General features: G+C 32.0%; 1 protein-coding gene across 1 annotated transcript in view; it reads left to right on the forward strand.

The window, feature by feature from the left end:
* LOC124362702 overlaps positions 1–15,553 on the forward strand; it is a 295,398-nt gene that overhangs the window by 52,797 nt on the left and 227,048 nt on the right. Inside the window, exon 2 of the mRNA XM_046817420.1 lies at positions 14,105–14,212. Within this exon, the coding sequence (XP_046673376.1) occupies positions 14,105–14,212 (108 nt within the window). The remainder of the gene's footprint in view (positions 1–14,104; positions 14,213–15,553) is intronic.

A 15,553-nucleotide genomic window follows, 5' to 3' on the forward strand; every position in this document is an offset into this window, starting at 1 on the left:
TCCAGTACAGCGGTATCACATAGGCTGACATCGCTGCGGGAGGCTCTACCCTTTGTCTCATCACCTCACCGTTGTCAATAGCATTACTCGTTCCTTAGTTCTACAGACAGATCGTTTGTAATGTCCAAGTACTTCAGCATTTCGAATACAATTAGTCTATTTATATGTATGTCTAGGAATCTGTTATTTTTTATGGTATCATTTAATTATTGTTTTCTCTACATATTCTCTTTCAGCTCACATACAAATAAGTGGTTTCAAGGTTCCCATAATATTTTCCTTGTTACTTGTAGTTTTCAAATCTACAATCAAATCTGTCGTTTCATGATCTTTTTACAGTGGAACACCATACAAACACAACAGTTAATACAAAGACTATTTTTATTGGACCGGAGTTAAAGTTGATTTCTGTATCGCAAATACTCCTTTTAATAGTTCATTACGAATTAAAACAATTGCAGTTGACTATTAAATGATGGCGATGGTATTATGTATTTTCAAATTCAATCTGTGAAGCAATGTACTGCGCCCGCATGACTATTTTCTGCTATTTATTATCAATAGAACATATGGTTGTCCATTCTAAACTATAATAAATTAATACAAGAAACCCCATTTTTGTCTAAGCTAAACGGTTTAAAATTATTAATGCTGTAGAGAGTTGTACTTCTTTAGATGTCAATTTTAAGGCACAATATGTTGCTTAAATAAAGTAATACAATGTAGCTAAGGACGAGATTTAACTAGTTACTAATGCTTAGGAAAATTTACTACATTATTGGGTTTGGTTAAAGATAACCACCTGCAATCTTGTAAGTTGTTGGTAAACAAACTGTGACGTAACAGACCGACCATGGTATCATCTATTATACAGCAGCTATCAGAGCATGCTGATGGCTATTTATTACATTCCTCAACCCGTTCTTAACCACTCGTCATGTACTTTAGTACATACTGTATATGTACCTATATGTATAAGTAATTGGTATGTAGAGATAGAAAACTTTATTAATCAGTTATGTTACAAACTACAAAGAGTTTACTGATAAAAATCAAACGTTAGATTAGTAGAGAAAAATATTATAGACAAATAGCTACCCATACAGAATACTATAAAACTGAGCTTGCGCAAAAGTGCAAAAATAAGAAGGTACTGCTTAAAGTCAAACTCCCTGTGATATCAAACGATGGCACCACAAGAAGAATGTAGTAAATTAACACAAGATTACAAACGTTCGTTACGTAAAGTTCAACCTAAGCAAAGTTGTATATTAATCATCCTAATTCATCTGTTAATCAGTATACTATTAATGTACTTCAATATATTATAATATATTGTTGCTAGCCTTCTCAGAAATATTCCGGATTCATTCCATGTCAAAATGGGTTTAATAATGCTCAATTGTTGTACAGCGTTGTAGAATATAGAATATAATTTACAGTAATGCACCGGTAAAGAAATTGCCACCAATCACCAATCTTGACTTTACTTGTCCTGTCGGGGCAACGAGCCAAGTGCAGTAATTTATGAACGCGTTGTCATTTGCCGTTCCAGTTTATGACCACAACGATTAAACCTTATTGCGGCACTAAACATAAAGTTCTAAAATAGTTTCTAAATGTACAGGTGCGGTTTTCTCAGCTAAACGAATACTACCATGTACGCTGTACAAGGTAAACGAACAAAAATAGAACTGTTTTGGTCATATTAATGTAACTAAATATACATTGTGTCTCTACATCCTTTGTTCTTCTTTTCACAGCGCAAATTGCTACTTTAAAATTCAAATCGTAATTAGAATTCTCAAATATTTACATAAAATCAACATTTCATTATTTGTTTCTTGTCAACACGATGGATGATTTGAAAGGATAACAAGATTGTGAACATCTATCATTCATTATTATCTGCCAAAAACGTTATACTGTAACAATATAATCTCATATTGTTGTGAAATAGTCACAACACGTTGATTTATTTTTTATTTTTAAAGTTTTAATCTTTAATCTATGTTTTACTTAACTTTGATTTTTAAGTATTGACACTTGATGAAGGGGATGGATTCCAACCCTCAAATGGTAGGTAGGTTATATGTTTTTGTATCACTTAACTATTGTAAATGTCCACCGTCCTGTTGTCTCTTACATCATGTTGACGGGCATTAGGAACTTTACAAAATGATATGAATTCGGTTTGGTCAGGTTATAGTGTCGCTGAATATTTGGAAATAGATATTATGAATACTACAATATTACCAAGGTAACAGTATGGCGATACCATTTACCATAAAAATATTGAGACATAACAATCTTCCTTTTGGATTTTCTTAAAGAACCTAATCCACTCAACTAGGCGTACTTATATTGTCATTATTGCAGGTACGAATAACAAGTACCAAGAACAAAGATGGCGAGAATCCAGAAATTGGTATTAGGCCAACTGTTCGTCGTCTACTAAATCACTCTCATAGAAAGGAATATAAAGGAGAAATATAGAAATATATACGAGAAGGAATATAGTTTCGTTTTCCTTACTTAGTTCTTTCCGCTTTTACATTTAGTATTAAAAAGTTACAATCGTAGTACAAGAATATTAAAGATTAAAACAGTTGACTCTGTTTAATTTTGCTGATTGTGAATTGCCTATAAATTACAATTGGCCTTAATAAGAAAAAGTCTGTCTTGCGTGTTAAGCCATTTGGAAAGCTATTAGTAGGCTAACAAGACTAACAAGGTGACAAGTATTTTGTCTTGTCACTTGAGGAGAGGTAATCTGTCTACGTCATTGTTTGGTCTGCTGTACCGGTGCTGTAATAGATGATCCAGCATCTGGGGACATTCTGTAGCTAAACAAACTATTGAGAACATTTCGTTTGAAATTTCACTTTATATCATATAAATAGCTTTCAGTGATATCTATGTATAGGTGTGTTTGCTGTTGTATTGTGTTGTTTATTACAACACTTTTTATTTAACTCTGGAAATAAATGTTCGTTGTTACCAATGTATCAGGGATATAGGTTTTACCCATTTAATTATAACGATTGTTTTAATAAACATATAATTAGTTTAAATGTGATATAGTTATCATTATTAGTCATACAAATTAATTCAAGTATACAGTATAACTGTGAGATACAATGGTTCATGTAATGTATTGTGGTGTGAGCTCAGAAAATGTCAATTAAATATCTCTATTCATTAGTCTTTGATGGTAGTTCTTAAAGGCAATACTTAAAGTTTGGTATTATTAAAATGGGGTTTTAAATCTTAAAAGTTATTATTATGGCCATGATTCATTAATAAATTACGTCCAAAACATAAAATAACATAAATTAAATTGTATTTTTATATACTAAAAACAAAAATGCAAAACAGATATTTTTGATATAGTACGCATTTAGAAGAATACACCGATTCTTTCAACTTCCACCTAAACCAGTAAACCAACCCCCGTTGATTTAAGGTGGGATCTCCCACCAGCTTTACCACAGACCAGTGACTCTCATACAGTATGACGTACATTCCTAACGTCAGGCGCGGGAATCGATCTGTGACTCTTAGACCAACTCCCGCGTCGAAGAATAGCGCCTAAAACACACCACCATCCTGACTTGGTATCTTGATTGTGTATATAGCTCACTTACGATTTTGCTATACCCTGATTCTATATTATGGTACTATAGTAAAAATGGAGGAAATTTAAAATATTAACTAAAATGTGAAAAGTTTTAAATACTATGATCGTCACTTAGTTTCCAAGAGAAAATACTTTTGTTAATTTTTCAGTGTTTTTACCGTAAAATAATCGAACAAAAAGTTTGAAAACTACGTTAGCTTCTCTGTGGTTGAGTTTAAACTAATTTGGTATCAGTGCTTAGCTCAACGTATTAATAACGTTATTTTACTATCCCCACTTTAGTGACAGAACAGCTTCTGAGTCGGCTAAACTTGCAGAGTATCAGTAAACAAGTCGTGACGTTACAGAGCAGCCGTGACGTCATTTATCAGACGCCTGTTGACAGACCGCATTGTGACGTCTATTCATTATCTCCTCCCCTCTCCCTTCCGTACTATCCTGCAAACTCAGTCTCTTTGAATACAATGCAATCGATGGTCCAGTTCTCGAGAAATCTGAAAAATGTTAAAATTGTACAGTTTGACTTGGTAAGACGACGCCTTGTTTACCCTTACTTATATAAAAGTCTTAATAGTATTAAACTCTAAGTGGGGAGGGAAGGGGTGGAAAAGTGGCTGTGGGAAAAATTTGTCCTCCATCACCTTTTGTATAATTTTGAATTTAAAGTTGCACACAATGTAATATAGGAACAAATAACACAATACTATAGCACATCTTAAAATGGTTCACTTTTTTACGATCTTCCCTTTCCTCCTTTGTACTATTAAAATCCTGATTGTATTTCTGAATTTCAAGCAAGAGAGTGCTTATTCAGTGACTCACTTAGTAAAAAAAACATTCGATTTTCAAATTACAGGATACATAAACATTGTATTAATTGTCATGCTGGTGCCCGAAATGAAAAATGTAATATATGAGTTTCTCAATATCAACCTCTGATTAAAGCCTATTTTTGTATTAAGTGATGTATTTAAGAAACAAACGGTATTTTTAACGCTGAAAATAAAACGTTTTCTTTAAGTCCTGTAGGTTTATATTTTTGTATGTTAAAGTCTCATACAATATAAGGGTCTGCTGCTACTTGACATGTGATTGCGGGCTATCCAGCGACAAACGAAAGAAACACTGATTATACATATTTTAAGAATTGTATTAAATAGTATAGAATCACAGTTATAAATAAAAAAAACTATTTTTAGTGCTATCTACAAATCACCCCACATATTTAGCTTTACCACTCAACATGTTTTCCAGTCTCATATGGATTCACGCTCTAGCCTTTTTCTGAGTTAAAGTTTTAAGTTTAGTGTATAGGAGTATATCGGATATTTACGATTGTACTAATATAAATATATATATATATATATATATATATATATATATATATATATATATATTAATGCATTGGCGCGAATGTGGTATATTTTCCTTTTCGGTATGATCACTAAAATTTCGATATTTTGAACATTTTAAAAGACGTACTATCCTGAATTGAAGTATGGGGAACCATAGTTGAAGTATGGGAACCAAGTTTTTAGTATGGTTCCCATACTAAAAATGATAACGTCTCATTTGAATTCAAAAGATAAATTTATCACCAAAGCAGGAATACAATGAGGTGCGATAGTGAGAAATTCAAGAGTGAATGTCGGAGCTAAGGTGGGAGATAAGGAAGAATCTGTTTTATTGAGCGAGAGAGAGAAGTTAATTTCCGTGTTGAACGTTGAAGACGTTACTATATTCTGCGACTCGTTACAGATAACTGATATAAGGGTTAATGTTGCTGAATGGCAATGACTCTTATCAATGGAGGAATGTATTGTGACAGTTTCGCGATTCTGCAGCTCTGTTCAAATTAAGATGATTTGTGGTAACAACGATTACTGTGTTATATGTACATAAAAATGCTTGCATTTAAAATGTTTATTAATGACATAAAACCTATCCCACAATGTGCACAATATCGCTGGGTTTAATATTACTTTTTTCTGTAGCACATTCAAACGGCATGTCGAAAATGTTAAGGGTTGAGTGCGTACAGTAAACCGAGACCTCCGCAAATTCACAGGACGTTCATCAGTGCAATGAGATATTGAAGTGAATTGAAGTGTGACGAGAAGTTGATATCCGAGAACCCATAAAATTGAATTTTAAATTTTAAATCGTCGAAAATGAAGTGTATAAATATATAAAAGTAAGAGGTAGGAGGGTTGGACTAGGGTCTGACATACGGAACGGCAGGCAGGCGGTGTCCAGCACAGTGATATTGACAGAAGCTGAGAGCGCTGCGGGGGTGCCTAGCCTTTGTCTTGTCATCTTCTCACCGCTGTCAGGAACATTACTTGATCAGTAGTATCGTTCTGTGTTGCGTCTAAGTTGTTCAGGTTCTTAATTTAGTATATCCGTTTTAGTGTTTAACGTATTTGTTTTGCAGGTATAACGGCTTCAACGGAACCATTTTAAAACCATCTTTACAAAATATTTAACAGTATCAACTTTAACTAACACCGCGAATGTGGGCTTATTAAAAACAACAGTTAGTCGTCTTATAAATATGGTAAGAATTAATGTCCAAATACGGGAAGAATTACAGGCCCAGTACAGGATAACCCCTTTAGTGTGTTTCATTTGAAATTACAAATTTCAATGCCTTAATCATTATGAACATTTGGATTTGTTTTTTTATACGTTCCTGGTAGGTTCTATCTCGAGGGATGTGGTTTGTTCGTATCCAGTAATGTGTTTCGTAGCATTCCGCACTGATCCAAGACATGGAAGATCAGACCCTCTAGAATTTGGATATAAAAGCTTTTGTTTCCATCCTAAAACTTGATAAGCTAAAAAAATTATATTGTGACATATAGTAACGATAGTTACAGATTTCTATCGATGGAACTGCAAAAACCTACGTTTTCAAATAAGACTTCATTAGTTTTTGAGTCCGTGTTTATATCTTGATTTGTCAATTACAAAATATTTTAGCTCATTTAAAATTTTAATTGCATAAACAAGCAATCAAATGTCTGTACTGGCCACTATTTATACTTCTTTCTTTAACATCCGATGTAACAGAATGCACAGTTTTAAAACCCTGCCAAGGTGAAAACACTGCAGAAGGAGATAAGTGGCAATGCAAAGACTGTTATTGGACGGAGAGGAAAGTTAATTTCCGTGTTGAATATTGAAGATGCTGATATCCCATGTAACTCCCTATAGATAAAATTATTACGCCTGTTGGTGTTGAATGGCAATGAGACACTGATATCACGTAGTTCGTGGAGCTACGTTAAGCTATTTTTATATTCTTGATCTGTTTTACAGAAATTGTTGAATGTTTAATATTGTCTAGGAGTTCTATATCCAGTATTCACCTAAGAACATGTACGAGTAGTATGAGTAACATGGCGTAATCAGTGACCTACTCTTCTGAAGTTTGGACTTTACAATTTGAAACTATTCCCAGAAAATAATGTAAATAATAATAACGTATAATACATCCTGTGATAGACGTTCCTTTGTTACTAGATTACTCAATTAACTCCGTGGGCAGTAGTGAAGAGGTATAAACTGCGATTACAAATATATTTTACGCAGACCACAATAACTTCATCTAAATTTATACAAGTCCATTACTTTACATCACAACTAATCACCATATGCAGCGTAACAGCCTTTGCTGAAGTTGTATGCAAACTTTCAATCTATAGCCTCAATTCATTCTCGAGATGTCTTGCGGAAAGACCAGACATAAGAGGAATTTAACCAGTACTAACATCATCAGTACTTTTACGCTCAGCCAAATACCATGGACATTCACCATTCTTGTTAATTCACCATGAAGAATTCATTATTGCCTACGTAGAAATTAAGTCTCTGACAAATTTAAAATCTAAAAATGAACTCCGTATTGAGATACCCTAAATACAGTTAAGATGTAACTTACTAGCAGTTTCTACCAAAAAGCTCAGAAAAGTCCCATATACACATGTCCATCATTAAACATGACGTTACCTATGTAGAAGTGAGGTTTAATACAAAATTAATTCCTTGAATTAGATAAGTTTTCAAAGATAACTGTAAAGTAAGAAAAACAAGTACTTTTTTATACCTGTTTAAAGTCTACGTATCTTATTCTACCAACATTGAACAATTAGGTATAATATTTTGTTTCTCTTTACTGACGAGTGACATTTACAAACCAGACTGTGTTTCTTCTATTTAGAAAAATGAATGAGCAGTAGTAATGAGGCAGTTAATTAATGATTATAAACAAGACTCTAAAATAATAAACTGGGAAACGATCATCAATTGAAATAATGCATGATCATTTGGTGAAATTTTCCGGAATCATAACAATATATCCTAATTCGCTGCCCCAAGACACTTATTCCGCAAGAACTCCAATACGGACACCATCTATAATATTATCACACATGTTTATTATAGTTAGTTTCATCTACAAAGCCAATATTTTCATTGACTTATATTTTTGTCACCTGTTGTTAAAACATAGTGTTTACAGTTTAATTTATTTAACAACACATTACCCTGTGAACTTAAAATAAAACGTAATCTCTCAGTATCTCACATCAGAGCTACTGCTAAGGTTAAAATGAGAATTATACGTTCCTCAGGGATACCACTTAGCAATAAGTTCTGATTGGGCGAGACCCTCAGGAATACCGACTCAGGACTGGGAAATATTGGTCTTTTAAGCAGCATTCTTTATTCCTAATTCAAAAGTGTATTATTTATACTAAGAAATTAACGAGATTGTTGCAATACACGTTAAAACGATGTGTTTATATATAGGATGTCTATTTTACAATGCGCCACCATTGTGATATTGGAATCTACCTGTATAAATCTGCCAGGAGACTTTAAATAAGAAACCTTACCTTGTTTTAGAGACATTTACATACATTTATTTCAAACTTTTTAAAACTGCCTTCTTTTTCAAATATGGATATGTTTTTTATTCAAGAAAAGAAGTTTTAAGACTTTTTTATATTTGACACTATATTTTTCTTAATAACGGAGGTATGAGAGCTTTATCTGTTTGGATTCCTTATGAAGTTTAATACTGAGAAAGCACCTATTTAAATAGGCACCCATTTAATATTTTAAACTGTAAATCTAGCATCTTAAGTTTGGGAATTTTCTTTTGTTTTTGAGATATTTTAGAAATGTGTGAACGGGAAAGGAGCATTTGTGTTAAAAACGTTTTCACTCGTTCATTGTGTATGAATAGAAAATTACGTTCTTCTCAAAAAGCTGTAATTTTATTTTAAAGCTGTTTATTTTAAAACTTTTTAATGTTACTAAAGATAAGTTAGTAAGTTAAAAGATGGTATCTGAAATTTGGGAATTTCCCCTTGTTTTCAAGATATTTTAAAATTTTTAAACCGTATTCTTCCACTGCAATTGGTTAAATTTGAAAAATAGATGTGAAGCCTCCGTTAGAAAAAAACAATGTAATTATGACCTATCTATCCCAAATGCTTACTAAACATCATTATAACTGATTAGATTTTGTATGCATTTGTATTTTGTTTACTATTGATATAATTTTTGGCACAATAAAACGACAGAATGCGTCTGTAAGAGAGTACCGAAAACTGTTTATTTCACGAAAGAAGATTCCGGTTGATGTCTGTATTTGCTTGCATGTCGAATAATACTCAATCCGGAAGGCAAACATCATTTCAATACAATCAATCCTATCTTCACATCAGTCTCATTCTTGATCTATAAGTACTGAAGGAAGCGCCTTCGGTCACAGTCTTTAAGGTTTTGAAGATACAATTTGAACGATATTTTAAAATAAGTCTCATAAATAATTTTTATTTACTAAAAATATATATATACTTTAGCATGGACACATTCATTAGTAGTAGTTTAATAACCCATAAAAACTGATTGCATGTGTAAATATTGCCTACTATAGGTATAACCCAATTCCAAACAGGAATATCGATTGTACTAGTGTACACAACATATTACATTATTTTTTCACTGTTTAATGACATTATTAAATATGCTGAGTAAGCTTTCAACACAAATGTACCTTTGTCAAGGTCTGAATTGAATTAGCACAGGCAATCTTATGTTATTTGATAACCTGCCTGCATTTGTCTTTAAACAATGGAATGAGCTCTGGACATGTATTAAAAAAAATTGAAAATGGAAATAATTTTATAGGTATTATTTGGAAGCTACAATTATATGTTCTGAGAATTATTGTACTTGAAACATAACACACTGTTGAATATAATCCTCACATTAGTGTAGTGTAACTTATTACCGAACACAACAGTCTGAAACAAACACTGATTGCGGATTTTCCCCTATAAAACAATATTAGGAAAGGTATAATTTATTTTACCATACAATTGTTTACATCTTAAATGTATTTTGATATGCAAGATAATTAAAATTTGAAATTTTTCTTTATTGGCATATAATAAAACAGCAAAGGCGTAATGTATCCGATGCAATTAGATCATCAATTTCAGTGGTCATGTTAGGACATAAATAGGAAACATTTATGTATACGAATTATAATTTGTCTTTTAATGAGGTTAACGACAGCATATAAGACTCAGAAAATAACCCTTCAGTTTTTTAAACACCCTGAAAACAAAAACCTTGCACTTCCTTCAAGTTACGTAAAGCTTTTTATCACCTTACTTGGATGATTACGAAAACTTGGCTTACCTTCGTTATGCAACTTTTTTACCAATATGCAATATATATTATTACAAAACTTTGTAAATCCATTACACATTTAGAATTACCTGATCCATTACTAATGATCTGAGAAATGAATTTTAATTAAGAATTTTCGTCCTTACGATTTGTTGTTTTATTATAGAGTCTTTGGAATAATATCTTTTTGTACATTACTATTTGCTGTAATTACATTTTATAAAAAATTTTACATGGTTATGTTCCAATTCAATAATAGTAAGATAGCAGATAAGACAGTATGTAAGAAAGGACGAAGTAATTGTAAAAACAACCACGCCATAACAAAAATCTAACAAGCAAGGTTGTTCATAGAAAGCAATAAATTCACCACTTTTATTAATTAGTGAGGTGGAAGATAAATAAATCCAATCGCGTTTTTTACCAATAATAAATTTCTCGTAACGACCTGAAAACATCTCGCATACCACATCTGTCGCCCGTCGCCGCCGCCCCACCTATCATTTTGAGCTAATGGCGCATGTTTTTTTGAAATCCGCCCTATATTTATTGCGTATTTTCATTCGCCGATTACGAGACATCATTTTATAAGTTAAATTTAACCTAATGATGAGTAAACTCGTGGTTATGAGAATATCTAGTGGTAGGTGAGCTTTTTAGATTTCTTATTTTGTTTCTGTCATTTCCTGGTGGATTGGTTATACTTAATGGAAAATAATCAATTTTTTAAATTGTAAACATACTCTTACATCATAAGAACAATGTTGTCAAATTCAACTCAATTTCTAGCAGAAATTAAAACTGGAAAACCGTTGTTACGTGAACCTTACATATATAGTTATATATTTTCGTTGTCTACATTAAGTATAATCCAGCTCGCTTTGGCTTGTGGTAAATAGGATCAAACTGTATACGTGAAAGGATGTCATACCTTACGTTTTATATAAATTCTTAAATTCATTTGTTAGTTAATATTCAATTGAGATTGATTATTTAACGTTTAGGTTACTTGGTATGCTTTGAGTTGATTCATTTTCAAACATCTTCGAGAATCAAAATTTTTAATTAGGTAGTAATTTAGTGGCTAGTAAAATTTAAGATTCAAACTCTTTTTTACGTCGCTACAAATTCATAAATCTCTCATGGTATGTCAATCACTTCTTATTTAATACGTTCTGTACACGTACAGGTCAGCAGAATATAATATTTGTATCATACTGTACAAATAACAGTTATTTTGATGCGTAAACTTAGTCCGTGAAGTGAATGTCTTTCGTAACCTTGTAACAAGTATCTGAAAAATCAGCTGGCGCACAATTAAATTTTGTTCAGTGCGCTAACCTCAAATTTTACTTGAGGTATATATATATATATATATATATATATATATATATATATATACCTATACATATATATATATATACCTATACATATATATATATATATGTATATATTTTTTAAATTTATTTATAAGAAAGTCGCGTTAGTAGTTTATACCACCATTTATAATTTAATTTAATTTATAATTCGAGAATGGCTGTACCGATTTTTATGATTTTTGTTTTTGGATTTGTTTTCGTCAGGAATAGGATAAGTATTAATAATATGATATTGTATCAATAAAAATAATCAAAGAAGCAAAACATGTGTGATAATAGTGATGTGCTATAACAAAACGGAATGGTTTCCAGGTGATGTGTTTGTTTTGTGCAAGACTTGTTCTTATTATCAATGCCATGACCGAAAAGATGTAATCTTTTCCGACAAAGTCATAGTACAGTTAGAATTCGAAACATCACAAATGAAACCACTGAAAAAGTACAAGAAGTTCCATGAGAAGTTCCATGGCGCCGCCTTAGTATAGCCACACTACGTGCTTTTCAGTCATGAGAGCAAAGAGAGACAGCTCGGGAAACGGCTCGATTGACAATGCGAAATTGTCGAGCAAACTTCAGAGATCAACAACTAAATAATTTTCGACTTTCAAGAAGAGATTATTCAAGTATTGATTTTAATCAAGCAGATACGAATGCTTCAGAACCTAAACCAACCAAAACTGTGCAACCCAACGCGGTTGGTGATAACTAAACTGATGATCAATGTAATTTACGCGAAGATACTGAGAGGCAAATTTAAAGGATTTCTCATTCCGAGGATTTCGATGATCCCAAACGATATGCCGTTTGAGTTTAAACAGCTTTAATTTCCGATTTGTCTTGCATTCGCCTTGACGATAAATAAATCACAAAGCCAATTCTTGAAAGTTGTCTAAATCTAGAAAATGCATGTTTTTCACATGGTGAATTGTACGTGGCATGTTCACGATTCGGAAAACCATCTGCTTTATTTGTTCTTGCGCCTGATGACAAGACAAAGGGTGCTTCTCTGAAGAGTGCAATCTTCCTGCCAATTTCCATGTATTTTGTAGTGTTGAAATAAAAGAGAGACTTGAATCATTTTGTATTCGTTTAAAAATCCTAAATCTGCCTATTCCTTGACTATTAGGCGGAACAAAGTTCGCCGGGTCCGCTAGTTATGAGCCTGTTCATCACACGGAGCAAATGTGTCTTTCGGCGTTTTATCGTAAAACACGATTGAGCAACGAGAACAATCACTTTTACTCCTTGGGATAAAAACTATTATCCGATTCGTGTTCGGAGACGATAGATACTATTGACTTAACCTGTGCCAAATGCTAATAATATTAATTTCGTGTAGTACATATATGTACTGTCTTATTGTAGGGTACAAATAAATATTTTATTTAAAATTAGTAATATGAATATACTTTTTAAACCCTTGACTGTCTATCATACGAAATATATAGTATGTCATAGATAATAACTAAAAAGAGTATTGAAATAATATTCATCGGAGAAGATTTTAGGTGACACAATTAGCTATTGGTTGGTTAAGTTTCAAAATTTCTTATATGCAGCTCTTTATAATACCTTCTATTAAGGCGGAAATCATCCATACATTTTTTTCTCACTATAAAGCAATAATAATGACTATTTAAAGTAGTCATGTAGGCAATTTTGATTATAAGATATTTAAGGAAATACAGCTATAGATAAGTAATACATTTTTACAGATTCTTTAAATTATTGCTTAAGGTTTGACACGGCAAGACATTAAAAAAAGTATTCCTTAAGGAAATTACTCGTATTTTTATGAGGAAATGTTTTTTGTGTTTAATCTCTTGAGTCATTTCGTAAAAAATTTGGTATTATTACTTCAGCCAATTTTCTGTGGGTCTCCTAGTAATTAGTGTTTAATTGGTAATTTGTTAAATTATTAATTATATCCTACTAATCCTATTGGCATTATTACATCAAATCATATTTTCCTCCCATAACTCAAGATTTCATTATGCTTTGATACCATGCATTTATTAACAAAATAAGTAAATCATCATAGAAAGACAATCTGTGTAAAAAATATTATAATTATATAATTTATTTCGTCTACAAAATGAATAGAAGTTACATGTTAATTAATGTGTCAAATTGGTAATATTAAGAATGTGAATTAAAATAACATGTCGAAGGGATATGTTATGAAAAGAATATAAAAATAATTTCGTCTGTTTTACATCATGTTCTTACCTTTCGAGATGGAGTGCTATTACACATTTTTAAAGAAATAGTGATAAAGTATGTAAGCCTACAGTGATATATTCACGGACCATTACCAATGTTTGAGAAATGTTGTTACCGAAGGGTTGTTTGCTCTAAAAGGCGTGTATTTTTGCAGGGATCTCAATGCACAAGGGATACGCCTTTGTCCAGTTCACCAACCCTTTCGACGCTCGCAGCGCTTGCCTGGGGGAGGATGGACGGACTGTATTAGGACAGACCCTAGGTGAGTGAATTCTTTACTAACTCAATTTTCATGGAAACTTATATGTTGTGATATAAATAAATAAATATATATATATATATATATATATATATAGATTTTTGTTAAAAACTTAATTTATTAAACTACTGCATAGGCTGGGTATTAGCGAAGACTATCACTCGAGGGGCTGGAACAATTTCATTAATGTCTGTCTGTCCTCACGATATCTCAAAAATGAACTAAAATATGCACTTGAAACTTTGCATAAAGCTTCATTTCTATTTCAAGAACATTATAACCTTGAGTTCCAAAATGGTGGATGTATTGGATTTGACTAAGTGACATGCACCTTAACACCGTTTTACACTGGCCTTGTGTGGATAACCTTGATGGTAATAGAAAAATAATAGAATAAATAAATTTGTATTAAAAACCTGTACAGCCATATTTTAAAAAGTTATATAATATAAAATATAGCCTAACAATAGAGTAGTATAATCTTTTTTGAATACATTTTACATGCAAACTCAGCGAAGCCTACGCGACACATGGTTAGGAGCTTCTTTCTGCCCATGTGGAACAAGCAAATGTCCGGAGAATCCTGTTTCCTTCACAATCTTTCCATCGTCAAAAATAAGCTTCAAACAAAGAATTGGTTAGGCATACTCCTAATGTATTCTACAAGTGATTACATCATCAAGAAATTTACATCCATAGTTTATATTCTGTCTATATAAACATAACAATCACTAATTAGGACTTTGTAATTTAGTAAATAGGTGAAATTGTAATGTTGTCTAAAGTAATATAAAAACCCAACATAGATACAAGTCCAATAAAATTGTTATGAGTGCGGAAGAGATTTTGGGGAAGGGCTGTTATTTGAAAAGGCTTAGTTTGTTGAGCCTCTCCCCTCTAACATGAATTCATTCGCTTAAAATTTTGAACACACGAAATATAGGTTGTCTTAATCAAGAAATATTTCAGATCACTCATTCAGATATTTTATGCACACCATCACCCATACTTAGATATTGTATGGTTACTTGCCAGTAAATATCATATTGATCTAATACCACTAAAATTGACATTCAACTTAACACCAAGAACCATAGTTAATATTCTTTGGTTGGATCATCTCCGGATGTTAACTTGTATATTTTTTGTGTTAGGTACATTCAAGTTAAATTGTATGTTTGTGATTAATCTTGTTATATTAATTGAAGAATCTCGCCCGCCTTCTTATACACTACAGGTGTCACCAGTGCTAAATAGTATATAAACAACTTGATTCGACATATCTGGCATTTTTACAAAATTCCAATAACAGTATAAGAAATTATTCAAAGGAGTCAAAGTTTA

The sequence above is a fragment of the Homalodisca vitripennis genome, chromosome 1 (genome assembly GCF_021130785.1).
Source record: "Homalodisca vitripennis isolate AUS2020 chromosome 1, UT_GWSS_2.1, whole genome shotgun sequence".
Lineage (NCBI taxonomy): Eukaryota > Metazoa > Arthropoda > Insecta > Hemiptera > Cicadellidae > Homalodisca > Homalodisca vitripennis.